We start from the raw sequence: 23,598 nt of genomic DNA on the forward strand, positions 1-23,598 counted from the left end.
GCACCCTCCACATACAACGTGCTTGCAAACACAGATGAGTACTGTGGAACTAGAAATACAGGTGATTTCTTTCAGTGAGGTTAAAGGACATGTTCTCTGCAGTGGGGGCTAGGAGTGTAGGTGAATGAGGAAAACAAATCACTTAATAAACAATACCTCTGATTAGATAGGGATGAACAAGCTGGACTTTGAGACGGTTAGGTAAGACTGCAGAGTACAGAAAACAGGAAACATCCAGCACGAGGCAGAGAGGTGAAGAGGAGGCAGACTCCACTCAGCTCATCTGTTCTGATTAGACTTTAACCTCATCACGCAGGCAGCACTCTCCCGGGGCACTCAGAGGCAGGTGTTTTTCATGTGGATGCATATTCTACGCAGATGTTCTTCTAAGCTTCAGCATTTTTTTCCACCTCATTTCAAACCCTTTCACAGGTCTGACCATGTACACAGGCTTTGATAAAATTCAGACTATGTCATTTCCTAAAGTGCAGAGGGAAGCTTTAAGTTAGTTTTGTTTTTGATCCTTTGTTTGGTGGCCAGTTATGTAATCCCTGAAACTTCTTTAGCCAGTTCTTCCTTTTCCTGCATATTTTTCAGGTGTACTACAATTTGTCTTTTGTCTGTCTTCATGTTTACTCATTTTCATTTTAAAGGCATACTAATGCCAGGCAAAAATCAGTATCAGAATGATACTGTTAGACACACAGAAGAATACAATCAGCAACCAGAAGAATTGTAAGAAATTCTTTTTTTACCCAGTGTCTTTAAGTCAGGCTTTCTGTGCATTCTGAAGTATTTCATCCAGCAACAATCTTCACTCAAAACATCACCGCAGAACTGACAGAGCCTTTGAAAGCAAGGATGTTACAGGCATATTACAAGGACAGCTATTAAATTGACTTCTGCAGTAAAAATCCACTACTTGCGAATGATACATTTGGTACTGTCAAAAGCAAAACCACAAAATAAAGCATAGAAAATTGCCTAAGCCTCCTATAAAGAAAGACTCCGGTGGTCTTATTTAAACATATTAAAAACTTATTTAACGTGCAGAATACTTCTGTCAACTTTTATGTGGTAACCTCAGCTTGAAGAATCAATACTGGCAAAACATTCAAGCCATTCAAATACAATATTCACTTCTGCCATGCCACATTAGTGAGAGAGGAATATCACAAAATACCCCAAGTTGCAAGGAACCTTTAAGGATCACTGAATTCAACTCCAGACTCCGCATAGGACCACACAGGTCTTCCAGCTTTCCTGTGCTGTGATGTATACTTTGAAGTCAGCTGCCCATGGCCACAAGTTCAATCTCTTTTGAAGCAGTTGTAGCCCTCTACCAAGGGTGTTCACACAGACAGACATCTTGCTAGCCACAGCCCCATAGCTGCATTATGTTACTCTGAAAAAGGCTTAAACTAACGAACAGACAAAAACAAAACTCCAAAACAAGTTAGGTGACTGGAAAGCTGAGAGAGATGACAGTACTATAAGTTCAAACACCAGCTGGGTGAAACAGGTTTATAGTTCAGCTGATGCACTGATTTTGCTGAAGAAAATTTTGTGTGGGTAATGATATCTTTTATGAGACAGGTTAGTTTCTGTGTTTAACGAAAGCACACTGCATTCCCCTCACTGCACAAGGTTATTCCTCTTACCTGCTGTGGAGATACAATACCACTATAACTTCAGAGGTGTAAGTATCCCTAAACTATGATTACAGAGCTCTTTTCCAGTAAGTCTGTTTTTAATGTTACTTCACTACGAATTTCTGTGGATCACGGTCTGCAGCATGGTCCTGCATGTTAATAGCACTAAACCCTACAGTGACATTACCTGGAGTGACTGCTCATTCCACATGAAATGGCTGCAATTCCTAAATTAAGTGAGGAACTCAGCCATGAGGTTTCCGCACTTCTTTTGCGTGAGCAAATCTCTGCTAGGACTTGTAATACTAGTGCTATCTGTGCTGAATTTTGGCTTAGAAGGAATGGAAACCACACACTAGCCACTACTCATATGGAAAAGCTATATATGTAATCCTGAAAGAACAAAGAGTGGGAAGGGGCTACAGGGGATTAACTACAGTGCTGTTAAAATACTGGACAATTTTTATCAGGAAGACTCCTCCAGCTTTTCTGTAACAGTTACTCAGTCCACATAATAGACAACACAGGGAAAGAAATGCTTCCATGTATTTTCCTGTCTGTGACAGCTTCTAAATAAACTGGGAGTGATAAGAACCAGACTTGGCTTTTCACTGTGACCCTGAAGAAGACTATCAATATAACATCTTCTTGGTCCCAGTAGAGTATTAGATTTTTATTTTTTATTTTATAAAAACACTTTTAATCCATTAAAGATGCTTCAGTGTTTGTGCTTCAGAAATCTTAATATGTATTGGGGTTCCCTTTCTTGCTAGGGTGGGATAAAGCATTAAAAAAACCAAAACAACAACAAAAAAAACCATAAAGCATAAAGCAGGGAAAGCTTTCTTGCCAGTATCACGTGCCAGAGCATTCTTCAGCAAAAAAAAGAATGGATCGAGGAGGAGAAAATTAAAGAAAAGAGAACAGCACAAGCACGAGGCCCTCAGTTAGATCATACTCTCAGCTTTCTCAGAAACTTCTTTGCTGGCTGTCATGAAATACAGATCCTGGCAGCATGTAGACAGTTTAGATGTCCCACCAGCACGGACATTGGCATGCACCTCTAGGACAGACAGGCTCAGGGAGCAAGAGGCAGCCCTAATGAAGACAGTGCTGCTCAGTGGGAGTGGAAATCAGTCATCTCACTGTGTCCATGTGAAGGCTAAAGGTGTCACCACATGAGCCAAACAAATGGAGAAACTACGTCATTCTTCGGGCAAACACTGGGGTTTTGGAGTAAAGACATACTAATGTCCAAGGTCACAGAATATACTGTTGCTGAGAGTATGATGTTTGCCAAACAGCCCCACACTGTATTTCTCTCCATGGATATGGATCTGTAATATGAAGAAAACAAAAACAACAAAATCAGGTCTGTGCCTGGATTTGGTAACAGCCATGGTGTGATTTGATATAAAATGGAACACCAATACACCAGATATGGTGCGTTAGTGTTTTTCACAGAAAAATCTTGCTAAGCAAGAGTCTGCATGTCATTGCAATGTAGGAAGAAGAAATTTCACTGGGCTCTTCAAGGAGACTTGCACTTATACCTCTCCCAGTGGGCATATTACCTCTGATTACCATTATTCTCACACTTACAGTGTGAAAGAAAATCAGAGCTTGTGGTTTCTATAATTCTGGTACCATAACATGTCATTTTATCACTCCTGATTTATACAAATCAGGAAGTGAAAGCATGTTTCCATGCTAAATTTTCAGTTGAAGAAAATCAGTATAATGCCTAAGAAGCCTCAGGAGTGACAGTAATTCATGACAGTGAAGGGTCTGCCCCATGGCTCTGCATTTTGGTTTCTCATCTTCTTGTTTGTACAGTGTAGTTTTCTGAGGATAAGCTTTCCAAAGAAAGCTTTCCAAACCTACACTGAAAGTTATACCCCAAATCCCTGTAAGAACTTTCAATGCTTTCTCTTGTAATTATTCAAAGACATGTTTTAGAAGGGGGAGGAATAGTTTGAAATAATTGGAAAAGTCTCAGTTTCACAGCACTGTAAATTGCATTATATAGACGGGGGAGGGAAAGTGGGCGGAAAAGCAGGGACAGCAAATAGGTCCAATGATTGCGGGTGGTTGCTGTTTAGCAGCCAATCAGCTATCCTGGGCAAGGACATCTGCCCAACCAGCCCAGAGAGGAGGGAGAATAAACGAGTGGGGGGGGGGGAAAAAAACAAAAACTGGCAAGAATTTTATAAAAGTTAGCGACTGGAAGGAGTGGGTCTCTTTGCCTGCAGCCACCTCACCAGAAGCTTGGAGCAGCAAGGCACTGTCCAACAGCAAGTAAGTGTAGCTATTTGTTTCTGAACTGTAGAAGTGGTACCTGCATCAGCAGCTGTGAGTCAATGGGTTTATCTGAACAAGGCTTTGGGGGGTCAGGTTTTGTTTTGTTTTTATTTCTACTTTCCAAGAAAAAACTTGCAAGAAGCGAGCACTCAGCTACGCTGCTGTGAGCTCCTAGTGTGACCCTCTGGCTGCCAACACCAGCTTTCTAACTTAGTTTAGCAATTCAATTCTTCTGGAATAAGTGATTCCTTAGTACAGGGGACTAGAGGAAGAATATACCGGCACTGCTTTCTACTGCTTCATTTCTTATGTGCTTGTGCTTGGGTAGTACATGAATTTTTGTTTTGTAAGGAGAAGAAAGAATGACTGGAGAATGGAGCTGCTCCTGACAAATGCCTGTGCTGACAGAAGTGTAATTAACTGTGCTCACTGTCAGCAGTGCTGAGAGGATTCTTTGGTAGGGGGATGTAAGGTACTGCAATGCAGATAACCAGTAAAAAGAACAGAGACTTAAGAATATTATTTTTATGCCCCTACAACAGGCTGTAACTTTTCTAGTTGTAAGCAGCCAGCTTCAGGAGATTGCTTGTCAACAAACTCTGATCCTTACCAAGTCTTTCAGCTACCCTACGTGCCCAGCACCCAAATCTACTTAGCTCATCTGAAACCTTGTCCCTGCTTCCCACACCCTCTGCTGCCATCACAAAACTTGATTTCCCAACTAAGTCTGAAGCAGATTTTTACCTCCTCTGAGTAGAGCCCAGCCCTGAGGGAGAACTTTCACCCTAAGGATCACGCTTACTTCCAAGATAAAAGTATTCACTGCCACCTCACCCATTTTGAATGCCCCAAGAGTGTTCTATGTGGACTGCTGAGGCCAGGTCACGGAGAATAACTTTCTTTTACTCTTGTTGGAGAGATGAAATGGGGGTACATTCACTCAGAGTTTTGAGTACAGCTCTGAAGCTAACATGGGAACCAGGGCAGGTCTCGCTTATTCCCATTCACTTGACATAGGATGCTGAAATAAGGTGTCTAGACAAGGCATGAGGATGAGAAAGAACCTTGTTCTCACCCTCATAAGAAAAAAACCTACCCCAAAACTTGGCAAGACGGTTAAATCTGCTTTTTCAGAGCTTACATCAATGAAAAACATGCTGCTTTTTCTAGGTGACATGAGTCTGATTATTTCTTCTTGTCCTGTGCCCTTGTCTCATTTCTCAGCACCCAGAAGTGAAATATTTTGTTATATTAAAACCTGCATTCCTACCACAAACAGGAAGGGAGCAACATCTTGTTCTTATCTCACAGATCCTTCATTTTACATACAGGAGGCACAGCTTCTACTGTAGCTTCCATAACCAAGTACTCCCACAGAGTCACAGGGTAGTTCCAGCTGGAAGGGACATGGGGAGGTCTGTATGTAGCCTACTGTCCTGCTCAGATCAGGCTCCTCATGGCTTTGTTCAGGCAGGTCTTGACAGCTTCTAAGGGTGAAGACAGCCAACTTGCTCCATTGCTCAGCTACCCCAGTAGAGAAGAAAATTCTTTATATCCATTCTGAATCTCTCTAGTTTCAGTTTATGCCTGTTGTCTCACTCTCCTGTCACACACAGCTGTGAGGAGCCTGGTTCTGTCTGCAGACTGCCTCTCAAGGTACCAGGGGCTGCTGAGAGGTGCTGAGAGGGGGATAATCCCTGTCCTCCTGTGGCACTCCTGGCCGCAGCCCTGCTTGGGCAGGGTGCTGCTGTGCCTTGTTGCTGGCCCCTGTTCAGCTTGCCACCTGACAGGCACTGTCTCCCAAGAGCTCTTCCTCAGCCTCACTGACCCCAGCGGAAACATTGCCAGGAGGCGGCTGGCTATTTGTCCTGGCTGAACTCCACAGTGTTTCTGCTGGTCTCCTCCCACTCCCCATCAGGCTGGGCTGAGTGGTCACCCTGCAGTAGAGCACGTCAGCCAGTACTGCCACATGAGTGTTTTCAGTGGTCCAGATAAGAATGTGCTCTGTCAGCACAGTCTACCCAACCATTCAAACCTACCAGTTTGACAAGTGGCCAAGTAATCAGTGGCCAATAGATTTACCAACTGTAAAGAGATATTAGGTGCATGACACATTATGGGCCTGACCCTCCAACACATACAGTGTGAAAGAGGAGTAAATCTAGTCAAGTTAACACCATGCCCAAATGTGGCAGGCTAAGTTTTTGAAAACATTTTGCTGACAATAGTATGTTTTTATCTATATCTGCAGCTTTTGCTTCTTCAAATCTTGCCATGTGCACTCTTCTGAACCACAATCTCTCATGAGCACAGTGCAATGATATGCACACATGCTTTGTATTGCAAACTGTCAAGAATGGTTGCTGAAGAACTGTGTTTACAAGTAATTGAACATCCAAAGCCACACACATTGGACACAAAGCATATTTTGAGTTTGACCCAGCACATTTGTAAACAATTTTATAAAAATAGGCAATGAAGGCACCAAGATTAAAAAACATACAGATGCTCACCTGATCTTTAGCCATCTGCCAACCAGGATCCGGGTGAGTTGTTTTGTGAGATTAGAAGATGCCAGTTGCTTCAGGTAGCTGGAAATAAAACAAACTGAAAACATATTAATGATTCTAAGATGACCTGAAGTGGAATCTGTTTTCTCCTTCTGCTGTCTGGCTTGCTTCTGCCCTTTGTTTCCCCTATTAATACTAAAAGAATGCAGTGTTTGTGCTGATTCTATAAATACATTTTCCCTGAAAGCCCTCCCTTACGGTGGCTGAGGAAAACTTGAGACTTCAGCAATGCAATATTTGCTTTTACAACTGTGCTGCCCTTTTCCTCCCCACCTCTATCTCCTGCTGGTCACATGCTGGGGGATGAACAAAGACCTTCCTTTGTTTAAGGAGCTGCTGAAACCTGACAAACACTCCCGTAAGACTGTTGTTATGCATTCAGTACAGTATTAGGATTTTGTTTGTTCTTCCACCTTTTAAAAACAATGATATGTGAGTAGTTAACACGAAGAGAATGCTGTGAAATAACTTGAGCTTATGATACTTACCATTCTAACTGACAGGCTAAAATGAGTGAATAAAAATGTTCTTGAGAAACTTTAGTGGGGGGGGGGGGGGGGGACGGGACAATTCTAGATGCTGTTACTGTGAATAAAGTAAAGTTCCTTCAAGGTTTCTAACAAGCCGAAGAGGCTTCAGGGCTTCAGTCATGGAAGAACAAAATGGACTGCCCAGCCACAGCAGCCTGCATGCAATCCTTCTTCCTCAGAGATTCACAGAAAAATAAAATCCTAAATGCAGGGTCCTTTAACATCTTTGACCTTGGAGGTATCGCTCACCTTATAACTGCTCTTTTGCACTCACTTCTTCACCATTTCAGTGAGACACACTGTACATTTTATTACTCATGGTAGCTCAGCAGCGCAGCTGTTGAACCACTCACTATGGCCTTACAGATCACTTTGCTTTTGGAAAGCCTCCACCTACCCCTTTCCACTCTATAGGATACCTGCATGAGAACTGGAACTAATGTGATGTCTACCCTTGCCTTGTGGAACTACACTATATTGTTTCAGTCTTTTAGAGTACACACTTTGGCCAGCATTAACCACTGAAACCTCATATTCCTGTATTTCAGCAATTTGCTTTGCTGGCTGTTCTTGGGTGATAAATGCCTTTTTCCTATCTTTGTGCAAGCAAAGGGAACAGGCAAGATATAAGACTTGTTGCTTAATGCATAACTAGAGAGAACCCATAATAGTGTTACTAGAGTGATGGTTTTATATCTCAACTAGCTGGATTAAAGATTACCTGGATACATCTGCTTATCCTGTAGCACACTACAAACTGTAAATCTGAAATCCTTTTACTGGTTTAGCAATTCATTAATTCAGCCTTGGAGCACCTGTAATTTGCAAGCCTTTTCTACAGAGGCCGTGAACAAATAGAGTTGTTCCTCACCAGTCTGCATAGCAGTTCGCTGTTTTTAATCAAGTGCTTCTTTGATGTTGTTTTTAGTAATTTATCTCATGAATATACCATGTGCTGGTGGACTGGTGGTCCTCTAGCTACAGAAGATGATGACAAAGGAGAAGGGAGTCTCCATCTCAGACTCACAGGCACACACATAGAAAGAATTATCTTGGACAATTCAGATGATAAACTATAATTTAATCCTGTTTAATGAGAGATTCACTAAGAACAAATATGTTGTCAGGAAAAGACAGATCCTGGAATTTAGGAGCTGGTTATGTGAATCTGGTAAGCCTCTACCAGAGGTGAGAGGGGAGGGCACTAACCTTTCTTTAGTCTCCATGCAAATCTGTATAACATACACAGTCATTCACACCTTCTAATTGACAAGGATGTGCTTAGATGTGGCTCCTGCTCTTCCTTGTTCTGATTTTGCCAGACATGCAAGAAGAATACACACTGGATTTTTGGACATGTCTACAACAATGTGCAGAACAAGCACAAAGAAGCCTCCAATAGGCATACTCAAAGCTATGTCTAAGGTGTCTAAGGTGGACTGTTTGTTCGGTCTCTCCTCATATTATAACTGCACTTTTTTTTCCACAGATAAGTCACCATGACCCACCAATTCCCAGCACTGTCTCCAGAGCAGAAGAAGGCTCTTTCAGACATTGCTCAGAGGATTGTGGCTTCAGGAAAAGGGATCTTAGCTGCAGATGAATCAGTCGGTGAGTTCTGAATAGCAGTCAATTGCAGTACCCAAGACTTTTCTCTTAATTTTGTTTCATCTTTGAATTCAGTGGAGGAAATGAAAACCACTTAAAAACTGTTAACTGAGCAGGGACAACTCAGCCACCCAGAGCTGCATCTAAAGTGGAAGAACATGTCAAACTGTGTGTTGAGAAGGAAAGCTCTATACTATAGCCAAAGTTCTATTTACTGCATATGGTGACCAGGAGGGTAGCAAAGCCTGATACATTTCTGCCTGCCCTTTGCCAACTTTGTTAGGTACCATGGGAAATAGGCTGCAGAGGATCAATGTGGAGAACACAGAGGAGAATCGTCGTGCTTTTCGAGAAATCCTCTTCTCTTCTGATGCTTCCATCAGCAAGAGCATTGGAGGAGTGATCCTTTTCCATGAGACTCTCTATCAGAAAGACAGCAGTGGAAAGCCATTTCCAGCTATCATCAAAGAAAAAGGCATGGTGGTGGGAATAAAGGTGAGTTATATCCTTCCATGCCAACAGAACTCTTGAGCCATTCCCCACAGCCAAATCCATATTGCCCTTTATATCCAATTCAATTCTCTTCTCCCCCTTTTCCTGCACTTCTTCCCTTCCTTACACAAGTAGTATGTTCAGCCCCATATTTCACTCACAGACAATGTGCAAGGGTAGACCAGCTCTGGGTCACTTCTGTCATTTTTTAACCCTTTCTATTTTTGCTGTCTCTTCAGCTGGATGCAGGCACTGCACCTCTGGCAGGAACAAATGGAGAAACCACTATCCAAGGTAAGGTGAGATCTAAGAAGCCTCAGTTGTGAGTGATACATTGAAAGCCATGGTGTGACTCAACAGGAGATGAAGCCATGGCTGGTGTCATGGCACATTTCAGAGCTGTATCCTATCCTCTCAGTGAAGCACTGTTCTTTCATCTGCAGGACTTGATAAACTGGCTGAGCGCTGTGCCCAGTACAAGAAAGATGGTGCTGACTTTGGCAAGTGGCGTGCAGTGTTGAAGATCAGTAGCACAACGCCCTCTCAACTTGCCATCCAAGAGAACGCCAACACCTTGGCACGTTACGCCAGCATCTGCCAGCAGGTATCTACCCTCCAGCAAAATTTCTGGAGATTCTGTCGCCCCTTCCTTGCTGTTCCCTGTGATAACAGATGAGATATCTTGAAAGGCAGATCTCTGTGAGGATTTTGGGAAAGATGAGGATGAAGGGCAGTACAGAAGAAGAAATACCACCAAACACAATATAGACAGCAAGTAGAGTTTTTTTCTTCCACAATGATGTGTGGAAATCAGGCCCTATAGCCAGTAAAGATATAGAGCAGGTATGTGTTTATTGGTGACGCGCGTACACCCTGGTGCAAGGGGGATCGTTCCACTTAACTTGCACACCATCTGAAGAAATCGTGCTATAGATATAGGTGAAACTAATACATAATCAGTAGTTGACAAGAATTCGGATACATATTCACTAAATTCCCGAGAGCTCATTAGCATACAGTGCCTCCCCCCCTTGCACGTGCATAGTAGGTCGTGATGATGAAGGCTCGTAGTCTTCCTCGTGAAGGCTCATAGTCTTCCTCGCTGCAAACTTCTGACCCTGAAGGGGGGGCATCCCCCGAACTGGTTTCAGCTTGCACTTCAGACATCTAATCACCTCCCTGCCAAATGTTTTCGAGCTGTTCTCCGGTCCTTATCTTTATGGCCTTCATTCTCCTTGTTATTCTGGACCTAGCGCCTGTGAAAGTGCTTGGAATCCCTTGTTTTCTAATACTCTCTACATTAACTATCTCTATTTGCCCTTTATGTCTACCTTGTGAAGCTGCTTTCTCTTTTCTTGCTATGAAGCCCTTCTTTCCATACTGCAGGGACCTGATTTTGCCCTTCAACACTTACAAAGACTGCCTTGTTTTTCCTTCGTTAGAATGGCTTGGTGCCCATTGTGGAGCCAGAAGTCTTACCTGATGGTGACCATGATCTCCAACGCTGTCAGTATGTCACAGAAAAGGTAAGAGATTCCTTATTCTCTCCTCACCTTCACAAATCACTAGTTAATCTTATGCAGAGTTTATACTGCTCTCAAGGATTTTTAAACAATAAGTTCCTTCAAAACTGCACCACATGAATTCACAGTCAAATAATTAGCAAAAAGCAAACCTGCAAGTAGAATTCATGATTTTGGATTTCCATTCAAACTCTCAATATAAACATTCTTGACCTCAAAAAGATACACTGCAGATAAAGACCTTTACTCTTTATTCAGTACCTCAGTTGCAGGGAATACCCTTGCCAAAAAGAAAAGTGGTATTCTGGTATTACTAAAGTTCTCCAGGGCTCTCTTGGTCTGCACCTCCTGTAATAAATTCTAAGAGAAAGTGAAATGTGATTTGATCTTCTCACACTCCCAATGAATAAGTTGTCTTTCCACAGGAGGTTGAGGTAAAGATTTGAGCACAGATCTGTATTCACTCCTCCTTTTCAATCCTTAGGTTCTGGCTGCTGTCTACAAGGCCTTGAATGACCATCATGTCTACCTGGAAGGAACACTGCTGAAACCCAACATGGTGACAGCTGGGCATTCCTGCCCCAAGAAGTACACCCCTCAGGATGTGGCTGTAGCAACTGTCACTACTCTCCTCCGCACTGTTCCTGCTGCTGTTCCTGGTGATTCTTGATTCATTCCTATTATAACCATTCAGTTTCACTGGACTTGCTCCTACATCTGATATGCTGACTTCTCTGTCACAGTCAGTAACTGTGGCAGCTGGAGCAACCTATTTCTAAGTCTTGAGGACTCTGTCTTTCAGGAATCTGCTTCCTGTCTGGAGGTCAAAGTGAAGAGGAGGCTTCTCTCAATTTGAATGCCATGAATCAGTCCCCTCTGCCTAAGCCTTGGAAACTGACCTTCTCATATGGGAGAGCTCTGCAAGCCTCTGCCCTGGCAGCATGGCTTGGCAAATCAGAGAACAAGAAGGCTGCACAGGAAGCTTTCTGCAAGCGGGCCCAGGTATGAGGCCTTCCCCTTGATGTAGAGAGGTGCTACTCACTGTAGAGGAAGATACGTTGCCAAATTCCATAGGTTCCTCTTATCCCTGCCCTTCCTGGTGCTCTATTTGCACCAAAGTTGTTATTCCGGTTGGTGTGACAGAAGCCTAATGCAAGAAGCAGCAGAGGTTGTTACTTGAGGCAACAGGACAATTTTGTTTTGTAAAGTGAATTTACAACTACTTTGTGTCAGTCTGAAAAAATTGCTCCCCTTTCTGCCTTAGCAGTGCCATAAAACTTAGCTAGCTCATAAACATCATTGGTGAATTCAGAAGTTGACTTCGTTTCCCCTATTTATGCCCTTTGTTTGTTTCTACTATCTTTCTACAGCTCCTTCTCACTCTGTGCTAATGGGTACCCCTCCTTTTCTTTTTCAGATTAATAGTTTGGCTTGCAGAGGACAGTATGTCACATCTGGGAAGACTGACACAGCTGCCACGCAGTCACTTTTCACTGCCAGCTACACTTATTGAAAGCACAGGAATCTGCATTTGTCCTGTCCTTCTCCACAAGGTGGAAGATGCTCAGAAATGAAAGAAAAACAAATAAACCTAATTTCCCTTTCCCTGAACAAAACTGGAAATGGATTAGTTTACTCTCCTACCTTGGCTTCCACAATTTACAAAGGGGATATTCTTTTTTTCACTTACACTTTCAAAAAACGTAATTATTTCCATGCAAGAAACAACTAACGCTGAATCACAAATCCACTCTCCCTCTAGTTTAAACTTAATTCCCAGAGTAGTAGTAGTTCCCTAGCAACTCACATAGATACGCCCATTACCACATTTTGCAGTCAAATCCTGAATTATAAAACTTATCTGTATCTTTAATTGTGTGAATAAAATAATAATTAAAATCCAATATATCTCACAAATGCTTATTCTTTATAAATTTTTCACTCTTTTTCATGGCTCTGTGGTTCTCAGCAGCACACACAAACATTAGGACAAAGTGTTGCTGTTGCTGACCTTGGGAAACTCTGAGGAGGTCTAAGTGAAATAAGCCAGTAGCGATAAAAGTGGAGATATTAATCCTGCTAACTGAAGACAGACACTGAGAAAAGCTCAGAGTGTATACGAGAAGCTCTACACTGGACTCTGGGCACACATAAATAACACTCCCATGAAAAGTTTCTCCTTCTTAGAGAGAATCGTGTTTGGTTCAGCTTAACAAGGCTGCCAGACATTGAGTGAGGGTAGTACAAGACATGTGAAGACTATCTTCCTTGGTGCCTGTATTGTAGCATTTTCAGAGCAACTAGCCATAAGCATGCAGGGAGGGATTTTGGCCTACCCAGCTGGCATAATTTGAATAATTATGTTGATGTTGAAGGCTCACAGTTTGACCTGTGGTATGTTGTCATGTACTTGATAGTGATGTTAAGCTTTCTTCAAGCACAATTACACAGCATGGTAGAAACAGAAGAACTAAAGTAAACAAAAGAATGTTTACCAGGAAATGCACTACACTCATCACGTGGTACGACCCTAGGGCAGTCCACCAACCTGTGAAGACCATACAAGCCTGAAGATGCTTGTTCCTACTTAGAAAGCTCATTCCTTCAGCTGGAAGTGGGGGGCAGAATTCTACCTTCAGGCTCACCTACCTGGTCATGGAGGTGAGGTCACCCAGAACCCAGCTTGTGCAGCCACAACTTGATGCTCTGCTCGTCCCAACTGTTGGTGCCTACTGCTCTTGCACCAAGAAATGCAGGCTGATCATTTTCCTGTAACTTTACAGTGTTCTTCCTATTAACAGACACTCATTTTAGAGGCAGTGGCAACTGGGTAATCACAAACTCACAGAATTGAGGTGTTGAAAGGGACTTCTGGAGACCGCTCAGTCCAACTCCCTGCTAAAGCAGGCTCCGTACAGAAGGCCACACAGGAAAGCAGCCTAACAGGTTTAGAATATCTCGATAAGGAGACTCCACAACCTCTCCAGGCAGCCTGTTCCACTGCTATGAATCAACGTGTGCATCTACACTATCCTGACGTAAACCACGAATAGAGTGACTTGTCGGAAGGCACTCAGAACCCAATAGTAGGGTCAAGCACAGCTCTCTTCTTCCCATGTTTCCATACACCTGAATTCCAACAAACTCTGCTCACAGCAAGCATGTCATTGCAGCATGATGCAAAGAGTGGAAAAGGCATTCCCTGAATCCAGCCAAAGACCCTCTCACCCTTTAGAAAATGAGTGCTGTGGCTTTACCACCTAATTCCTGCTTGTGCGGAGGACAGCTGCCATGCACACTGTGTGAGACGCAGCTGAAGCGACATCTCGAGCCCTAACGCGGCTTTCTGACTGACTCATTTACGGCCAGGACAAATCAACGTTCACCACACCGAGCGTTGTTTCCCGCTCCTATAAAACACAGGGAAACGGATCTTGTCATGGCGCTGTGCGCCGCAGCGCAGCCTGCAGGACAAACCACACCGAGAGCATTAGACACTACAGCTCCCGTCAGGCACGGCGGGAGGGGTCGCTGACGTCATTTCCGGCCGGAAGGAGGGTGGGGCTTCGTCGGAAGATGGCGGCCGCGATCGGGCTGCGGGTGGTCGGACGGCGGCTGGGGCTCGGGCTGGGCCGCACGCCTCGGCGGGCGCTGTGGGGCGGCCACAGGTGAGGGCACGGGATGCTGGCTGCGGGGCTGCGTCTGGGGCGAGCGGCATGGTCCACTGTTGCAGGCACGTGGCTCTGCTGGGAGGCGTTTTTAAATGTGTGGGCGCTGCTTTAGTGACTGAAAATACTTTTCTCTAATGTCAGCAAAAAGGAGGAGAAGGAAGTAGAAGAAAACAGTATAATTCCTCAAGAGAAAAAGGAGCCCAGCCTGATTTGTCCCCCGCCGCGCAGCAGGAAATATGTTCCTCCAGAGAACATACAGAGCATCCTCGAGGCTCGTGTCAAGGAGATTTGTGGGCCATCGCTTGCTGGCAACTGGCTGCAGACGTCTCTGAAAGATAACAGGCTGAAGTATCAGCTCCTGGCCCAGCTAGCAGCAGAACTTGGTCACGCTGTGCCAAACTCACAGCTCCATCTGATGTGCAGTGCTCAGGATGTCCTGACTTTCTATAGTACTCCTGTGAAGGATATGTTAAAGTTTGATGAGCTGTGTGCCGCAGAGCTGCCCCCAAACCTGAAGATTGCCTGGGAGCGGTGAGACCAGCCAGGAAGTATCAGTGCACTTCGGTTGGGTTCTTAAGGCCGAACTGTGGAGCTGAAGCAGAACCCTTTCATTGTAGTGTCAACCAAATACGAATATCACCAATAAAAATGCATCCATTTGTCTTCAGATTTAATTGTTTCTTTTTACTGTATATTGAAAAAGTGGAAGTTTTACTTACGAAATAGTATTGTGATGCCTAACAGCTGCAGAGTCTAGTAAGAGTAATCGAAGTGATGCTGCTCATAAGCATCTTGTCTTTGGTTCTGAACTGTGTAATGGGATTACATGAGTGTGTGTTGCTGTGTTTTGTGATGCTGTTCAGATCAGCCACCAAAGCTAGACCAACTAATTCTCGGGGAAGGTAGGCCAGCATCTTTGCTGTCCCCTCCTCCCGCCTTTCTGAGAATCAAAATTGTGTCAGAAATGCTTCTAAAACCCATCGCAGACACCATCTTAAAATAGAACTCCACTTGTTCTACTAAAAATTAGCACATGAACATAGCAAATGCCAGGTAAAGCTCTGAAACCTATTTGCTCAGTAACAGTGAACTCTCAGCAGCCATCAAGGTAGCTTCTGGCATTCTTTTGTGACCTAGTTTTTGTATTTCTAAGTTCTGCTGGCCCCTGTAGTAGCTATTACTCAATGTTAGCTTCTGTTTCACATAACTAGAAGGAGCCAGGAGGAACAAGAAGAGTCCTGTGTACACCTGGGGTACTGGCAGGGGATAGAGAGAGGCCGCAGCCATCCTGCAGTCACTTGGCCCTAGCAGGCAGCTCAGGTACTGCTGCCAGTTGCGTTACATAGGCCAGGTTCATAACTGAATTGCATGAAACTTTGTGTACTCCCAAAAACTGTACATCCACCTTAAGGTGATGCAGTACTGATGAAAAGCACAGTGTTGCAATGTGTTTATATTAGGCAATACATCTTTACAAAGGACTGCAGAAGCCACTGTTAGTTCCCTGTACAAAAGCTGCCTAAACTTGCTGTAAATGGCACACTGGGAAAGTTGTGACTCTGAACAACAACAACAACAACAAACCAAAAAAACCCCATGGACCACATCTGCAGAAAACAAGATAGAGAATGTAACTGGGTTTCTTTTAGCATTCATTTCCCCTGCTAGCCCCTTGGAGCATGATGAGGGGCTGCTGACTGGGCACATCAAATGGAGTATTCTTTGTTGATTATCATCTTCCCTAATGCCATTATCTTCCTAAGGCAGCAGAACCAGCCAAGTTTATTCAGCAGTTTTCCCCCAGTTTCAGGGAATTTGGATCAAAGTTGTAGTGAGGGCCCCAGAACACTGCTGGTGATTCCTCACGGTTCTGTATGGCCCAAGTATGATCCTTACATTCCTAAGACTGACCCAGACACCAGACATCAGAAGAGTCACAAGAAAATACCTACATGGAGAAATTACTGTGTGACAAGACACAAACAAACATCCCATGTTTTCTTTGTGCAATAACATACAGAAGAGACAGAAACCGTAGTTGTTTTTTTTTTTAACTTTTATTTTATTTTTATTTTTTTTAATCTGTTTTGGAAAAAAATATACAAAAAAAGCCAAGAACCAAAATGGAAATGTGAGGTAAACATTCCAGTAAAAGTACAGACAGAGGCTCCATTCTTTAAAGGAGACACACAGCAGTTATCACCATGCTAGAAGAATGAGATGCAGGAAAAGCCTAGAAACAGTGAGAAGTCATGTAATGAAGCCTTTGCCCCAGCTCTAACCAAGGTATATGCATTCTTTTTGTTCTCTCCCTGCCTTCCCACCCCCCAGTTATCTCTTTATTCCTTAAAGAGTGTTGCTGAATTTTGAAATGAGCCGTACAGATACAAATTCTGCATGGCAGTATTTACAAAAATGCAGACTGCTACTACAGACTGTGTCAGTTTAGGTATTTCTGAATTTTTATTTATTTATTTATTTTTAAAACTCACCAAAGCCCCTCAGTGAAAACAGTCAGGGCACAACTGGCTCCGTGGTGAGGCCAATCTGAATGCTCAGTAACGCCACTTCAGAGAAGATGTGGCATCACTTTTCCCTTGTATCAGTGTTACTAGTTACCTCATAAATCTATGATGAAGTTATGACACACTTACAGCACAGCCTCCGCTCCACAGTGATGGCTGTATATCCCCATAGTCAGTTCCTGAAGCCAGGTTCCACTGGGAGCTTTGGCTGGGCCTCGGGGAGGAACAGAGATCTAGGGACATGATATAGTCAGCTCACATGCTATCAGCTACTACTATAAATTTTCATGTCCAGTCTGTCTATATTGCAGACTGGGTATGCCATTTTAGTTATTCTTCAATAACTAGCACAATCACTCACACCAGAACAACCAGGCTCTGATTCAGTCAGATGCTTAAGGATACATCAGGTCTGCCAAGCAGTCTGGAAGCTGCACGGCGAGCTGAAGTCTGTGATGCTAAGGCTTGCTTAAGTAGCTCACTGAATCAAGGCTGGATGTTTACTACTTGTTGGTTTGGGTTAGATTTCTGATCACCATTATTTTCATCTGAATTAAATATACGTAATTACTTCAGAGCTTACCAAGATCAGAATCTGACCCGCTGGTTGAAGCACTTTGTTATGGTAAGAAAAGGTAAAAGTGAATTTTTTCTCTCAAGATACATTAGTTCAAAAATGAAAAAAATCCGTGTACAAATATCACATAACAACACCAACAATTCCATAGATGTAGTTCCTCAGTGCACACTTTAAACAAGAAAAGGTTTCGGGTTTTTTTTTTTTTTTTCTTTTTCTTTTTTGATTTTAAATTCTGGCATAATAATATTAAAGCTGACAAAAAATCAGGGCAAGCTACATCACTTCCTCATACAAAAAAATGTACAAAACATTAGCCTCTAACTAGACATAACATAATACTGATCATCACAGTCTGACACTTAGTAACTGTGTGTCTTGAAGTATTGTACTGAAGGGTAATAAAAAATAGCTTCTGCTGCCAATCTTCCATCTCAGGTCACTTCAGTCATAGAGGCAGAGTGATTCTGCAAAGATGAAAACGCAGGCACGTGAGCACTGGTACATACGTTGTCACTTACATATATTGTGTGGAATGAATGAGAAAGCCCTTCACTGAATGCAGAGATGTGACATCTGTCACCCAGCTAACACAGCGCTTCAGAGGAAGAAATGACTGCACATGTTACTGCTGTCTGTTCTGAGCTCGTGACAGGGCAGCCTGAACTGAGCCCTGCTCCTGGGCTGTGAACACTCACCAGCCGGTCTGCAAAACAAGGTGCCACTTTTTCACTGGGAATTTTCACACTGGACTGGATTCTGCCCAGAGGCATACATCAGTGCAGGTTCAAAGCACTCCTTACAGCTAATGCCACCTCCTGTGCCTATCCTCAGTCACAAGGAGCCTGTAAGAGTGATGTCGCTTCACATGTTTGGCTTCACACAGTGTATGTATGCAGATCCTACAGCTCAATGCTAGGCACCTTACAGAGCTTAAAGCCATATGTGGAGGGTAAGTATGGCAAAACACAGGCAGGCACAAAAGTCCTCTTTGTGTGAAATCAGACAGTGCTGATTCTTGGAAGCCAGCGTCCAGGACTTTGGTAGCAGTGCTGGGTTGTCCTCAAATCACACTGCATCTGCAGGTTTTGTGTGCATGCAAGGCAAAACATGAGTGGGGACAGACACAGAAACCTCCACAGAGAAGGACATCCCCTACGTCAGACAGAACACCAGCAAGCAGCCACTCCAGGAATTAATTACTATAGCTTCTTAATAGCTTCAAAGTAGGAAAATATTTTTCTTTTTCTTTTCTTTTCTTTTTTTTTAACCTCTGTCTGGTAGGTGTTTGGTCATTTAGAAACTGATACCCTGAATCAGACAAAATTATCTTCTTGATTAGAGTGCACATCGTCAGCAAAGGCTCAGTCCCTGCCTGCACCTCTCAGTCCAGAAGCTATACATAGATGACTAGACAAAATCTTTCATAATCTGTGAATGCTTTCACCTCTTCAGCTCTTCTGTCATACAGAGAGCAGTATAGAAGGGTTTTGTTTCTGGACTGCAAGTCCACCAAGAGAAAACTTGGTGCACAATCAATTGAAAGTCTTCCAGCAGACTTTTGCTGGAAGTCAATCACAACTGACTATTCAATTAAGCAAAATATTTCCAGATGTTAGAAGTATCTTTTCCATTTTCTTTAAATTATTATTTTCAATTAATTTGCCAAAGGGTTTGACAAAAGGTAGTACTATCCTTGCCACGAACCAAGCAAACAGCAGTGACAGGCCAGCTAATACAGGAAGTACAATTTAAAGGACAAACTCCGCAAGGGCATTTCAGACAACTGATGAACTACAACTCCTCCTTGTTCCAAGAAATTCTTGGCAGGTGGCATTTGCTTGTTTGTTTTGGCTAAGTTTCATTTATGCCAACAACACAAGCTATCCAAAGTTAACAGTTTAACAGCACCATCATCAGTGATGATAATCACACTAGCTTTTTTTTGCGAACTTGAGAGAAAGCTATTAGCTTCTTCTTTGATGGCTGAGAGAGCAGATAAAAAACAATGTAATATTTATTTATTTAGAAGATACTGAGCAGTAATAAGTTTGGACACTGTTTGGACAGTGTTGGTTATCCTCAGGATTGTAAATCTTAGAGTAAATCTTTAGGACATCCCAAAAGCATTCTTAAGTGTGATTGCACAGACTTACATTCGCTTTTCTCTCAGTTTACTGTTCTTCTAAGTAAAACTTTGTTATTGCACAAAAGGCATGTGAAATCCTACTGATTAAGTTCTGGATGTGCAAGAGGAGCAGAAGGTCTACAGAATTTGGTGGCTTAAAGGATAAACGCCTTTAAAAAAATCTCCCCTGATGCATATTCACACTGTTCAATGGGCTTAACATTAGGAATGGAACCAGCTCCAGTTTTTAGTCTGCATTATATAACGTGTTTTGTGATGGTATGGGTGAGAGGATTTACAGTACCTGTGCACTCAGTGTCTCCAGAGGACTTTCCACTCTTGGAAAAGCCATCAGTGGCATTCCTCGTGGGTCTTCAGGCTTCGGTTTAGAAGGAGCTCCATGGGTGCCTTTAAAGTTATGGACAACACATATCCCCTGTGTAATGTGGAAAATGCAGATAAACATAATGAGGTCAACATGTGCTGTCCAGAGGAGTAACTCACGGCCATTCCCACCCGGGTCTCCCAACTGCAAGTTTTTGCACATAACTTCACGTTGGGTTTTTGGGTAGAGGCATTGTCTGTCTCAGCCTTGGGCTGCAGTGCACTGTCACAGTTGGCCTTCTGGGCTATCTTAATAAAAGGGTTCATCCTCTTGGCTGAATCATTCTCAGCTTTCTTATGTTTTATAGCAGACTCCCATCATGTCTGCTTTGTCAGCACAGAATCTAGGACTAGGCTGTTGCTGCCCTGTCTCAGCCAAATAATCCCTTGAGATTCTGACTGCCAGTTCCAAACAGTGAAAACAGCTCATTCAGTCACTAGATCTGCCTCACATCTGGATGACACCAAGTTCATTTAGCACCACGCCTGCATAGTTCCAGCACAACTCCTGCAATGTTCATCCTACAGGGCCTTCCCTTGTGCATGATAATACCAGTAAGGCCACACCTTACACATATCTGCATAGGGTTTAGGAAGAGAATGGAAAGAAGGCATGCAGGAGCTCACACATCTGCTATCAGAGCAAATCCTACAGTCAGTTCCTTGCTGGCTCTTCTTCTTTGCAGCTCTTTAGACCTGAGTAAGGAGTAGGCTGCAGCCTGGGTGAATGGTGATCGTAGAGTATATAAAGAAAATGTGTGTAGCTACACAGTGGATGGTTTTGAATATATATGTATAGTTTTTAAATGGAATTAGGAACATTTTCTTTTTTGTAACAGTGGGAATCACCTTGAGTACTGTGTGGTACTCAAGTACTTGAGTACCTCAGCAAGAGATCCCTCACCAAGCAAAGCACCCCACACAGTCAACAGTGGAGTAGGTAATATTCCACATCTAGAGGAAGACACTGTTCCAAGATTCTGAGGGAAGGCTATTGATGGCATGTTTAATACATGTGATTATCCTGATGAATCAATCAAATTATAGAATCATCAGGGTTGGAAAAGACCACTAAGATCATCTAGTTCAACTGTTCAATCATCGCCATGTTCACTAGTTAAGTAGTTCTGTCTCCAAGGGAGTTTGTCATGACCTTCCTTCTCTATTGCACTTCTTCTGTGGTCAGAACCAAAGAGGGGAATGAAGACTACCGCTCAGAACCCCAGACAACACGCTGTACCCTACATTTCTGCCTGTAGAAGGCCGCCAGCGGTTTTGCAGTATGTGAGGGAACAAGTGTCAAGCATCCTGCCTCCCTTTGGACATTGACTGAAATCTACACCATTTTCAAAACATTGTTCCAGGAAGGTCATGTGGGAGCATGGTCAGTAATTAAAATAAAATAATCTTGAAATACACACGAATACACAAATGTAATCATATTAGCCTTATTAATTAATATCAATTTGATTTCATATTAGAAATTTCTCTGGTGACACATTCATTACAAGGGGCTAAGAATTAGTTCCTAACAACTGGCTTAATTAGCTCCAAGAGACCACAGGAGAGAAGCAATGTTATGTTTGTTTCAAACACGCATTTTTAAAAGCAATGGGGAAGAATTGACAGGCTTACCAGAAACAAGGCGACTGCACTTCCCAGGATGAAGCCTGCGATCACATCTGAACAATGGTTTCGATACTCAGAAACTCGATTCAGCCCAGTGAGGAACGCAGCACATAGGGTACCCAGGCACAGCACAGGTTTGGCTAGCCTGCTGCTCTTTGTTTTAATTGTGCTTGTGATGTACATCTGAAAGAAAGGACAAACCAAAAATGAAAAGGGATTTGGCAAGAAACTAATGTCTCTTTTCCTTCCAGTCATATCATAATTCAGCAGAGACATGACAAAATCCCCTGGTGCTGGCTTCCCCTCTCTGCTGGTGTTAAACAAGTTAGCCTTAAAACCATTACACTACACTACCTTTAGATGTAGGGATGGCATGCAGCAATGACCTCCTGGTATGTAAAGGGGCAGAGCAACTAGCCAGGTGGGTATATTTGCTCGTACCTGGACAAAATTACTCTGTCAGCTGCCAAGCAAATGCAGTACTGAACTTTTAACAGCTGAATTTGCGAGATCTCTGCCTGAGGAACTGAAGTCTTCTGTTAAACGCGTCGTATAAAGGTGAATTCAATTTGTTAATTGGGACATTATGTAATAGAACTGAGATGGGACTAAGTTACTCTGAAGGTTCTTGCTTCCTTTGTTTCTCCAATCCGACATGGGAATGCACACACCTTGAACTGACAGCTACCACCTGAGCACTAGGTGGCAGTCTTGCCCCAGTTTTGCTGGTAGCTCGAGCTGCGCCTGACCAGCACTGAAACTCACGTTAGGGCTTTTCTCTGGAAACAATAGGGAAAAAATATTATTTAAGTGAGGAGCCACTGTGTGAATAATTATTGCCCATCCTTTCACCCCGTGCGTTTCTTCCCGCAGAGGCCAATTCAAATGAGCAATTCAAAGATTGCTTTCTAATTCCCCACCAAAGCACTGCTGCAATTTACAACATCCAAAGGAAAATAATTACCTCCTTAAAGCAAGAATGCAGCCCTGCTGTGACAGCTGCAATCTCCAGCAAGAGAGAGCAATTCACACACACTTATTTTCTTAAGGCTAGAGATGAAATGATGTTTAGCTTACTCATAGTAGAATCATAGAACTGTTTGGGTTGGAATGGACCTTTAAGATCATCTAGTTCCAATTCCCCTGTTACATGCAGGGACACCTCCCGCTAGTACAGGTTGCTCAAAGCCCCTTGTTCTGTCACTACATGCCTTTATAAAAGATCCCTCCCCAGCTCTCCTGTAGACCCCCTCCAGTTACAGGAAGGCCGCTATAAGGTATCCCTGGAACCTTCTCTTCTTCAGGTTTAAGAGCCCCAGCTCTCTCAGCCAGTCTCTGTAGGGGAGCTGCTCCAGCCCTCTGATCATCTTTGTGCCCTTCCTCTGGATCCACTCCAACAGCTCCATGACCTTCTTGTGTTGTGGCCCCAGAACTGGATGCAGTACTGCAGGTGGGGTCTTACAAGAGCAGAGTAGAGGGGCAGAATTACCTCCCTCGACCTGCTGGTCACACTTCTCTTGCTGCATCCCAAGACATAGTTGGCCTTCTGGGCTGCAAATGTGCATTGCCAGCTCACGTCAAGTCTTTCATCAACTGACACCCCCAAATCCTTCTCCTCAGGGCTGCTCTCAAGCCATTCCCCTCCCAGCCTGTACTTGTGCTTGGGACTGCCCCGACCCAGGTGCAGAAGCTAGCACTTGGCCTTCTTGAACTTCATGAGGTTGGCATGGGACCCCTCTCAAGCCTGTCCAGGTCCCTCTGGATGACATCTCTTCTCTAACATGTCAACCGCACCACTCAGCTTGGTGTCATCTGCAATTTCACTGAGGGTGCACTTCATTCCACTGCCTGAGTTGCCTACAAGGATGTTAAATAGCACTGGTCCCAGCACTTATCCCTGAGGAATGCCACTCTTTACTGGTCTCCACTTGAACACCGAGCCATTGAACGCAAGTACCTAAGTGTGACCATCCAACCAATTCCTTATCCAGCGAGTAGTCCATCCATC

The 23,598-nt window shown here is 43.4% G+C and overlaps 3 protein-coding genes and 1 long non-coding RNA gene across 5 annotated transcripts in view; 2 read left to right on the top strand and 2 right to left on the bottom strand.

Annotated features, from left to right (window-relative positions):
* Positions 1–865: 865 nt before the first annotated feature.
* On the bottom strand, positions 866–14,270 carry LOC107052401. Its single transcript, XR_006932520.1, has 3 exons — positions 13,326–14,270; positions 6,467–6,544; positions 866–2,989 (listed from the first exon to the last, which is right to left on the bottom strand). It is a non-coding gene; the product is annotated as an uncharacterized LOC107052401 (long non-coding RNA).
* Positions 3,887–12,580, top strand: ALDOB (aldolase, fructose-bisphosphate B). The gene is made up of 9 exons (NM_001007977.4): positions 3,887–3,950; positions 8,543–8,664; positions 8,945–9,156; positions 9,393–9,447; positions 9,597–9,757; positions 10,596–10,679; positions 11,161–11,335; positions 11,479–11,678; positions 12,094–12,580. The coding sequence occupies exons 2-9, from the start codon at positions 8,553–8,555 to the stop codon at positions 12,187–12,189; spliced, it is 1,095 nt and encodes a 364-aa protein (NP_001007978.1). The 5' UTR covers positions 3,887–3,950; positions 8,543–8,552; the 3' UTR covers positions 12,190–12,580.
* On the top strand, positions 14,237–15,016 carry MRPL50 (mitochondrial ribosomal protein L50). The gene is made up of 2 exons (NM_001006583.2): positions 14,237–14,344; positions 14,489–15,016. The coding sequence occupies exons 1-2, from the start codon at positions 14,253–14,255 to the stop codon at positions 14,880–14,882; spliced, it is 486 nt and encodes a 161-aa protein (NP_001006583.1). The 5' UTR covers positions 14,237–14,252; the 3' UTR covers positions 14,883–15,016.
* A 1,372-nt stretch (positions 15,017–16,388) lies between these two features.
* Positions 16,389–23,598, bottom strand: part of PLPPR1 (phospholipid phosphatase related 1) — a 127,419-nt gene continuing 120,209 nt past the window's right edge. For both annotated transcript variants that reach the window (XM_424888.8, XM_040656343.2), the window contains exons 6-8: positions 21,597–21,773; positions 19,882–20,013; positions 16,389–17,916 (exon numbers count right to left, since the gene is read on the bottom strand). In XM_424888.8, coding sequence (XP_424888.2) covers positions 17,884–17,916; positions 19,882–20,013; positions 21,597–21,773 — 342 coding nt within the window. In that variant the 3' untranslated portion in view covers positions 16,389–17,883. The remainder of the gene's footprint in view (positions 17,917–19,881; positions 20,014–21,596; positions 21,774–23,598) is intronic.

This window comes from Gallus gallus, chromosome Z (genome assembly GCF_016699485.2).
Source record: "Gallus gallus isolate bGalGal1 chromosome Z, bGalGal1.mat.broiler.GRCg7b, whole genome shotgun sequence".
In the NCBI taxonomy this organism is placed as follows: Eukaryota; Metazoa; Chordata; class Aves; order Galliformes; family Phasianidae; genus Gallus; species Gallus gallus.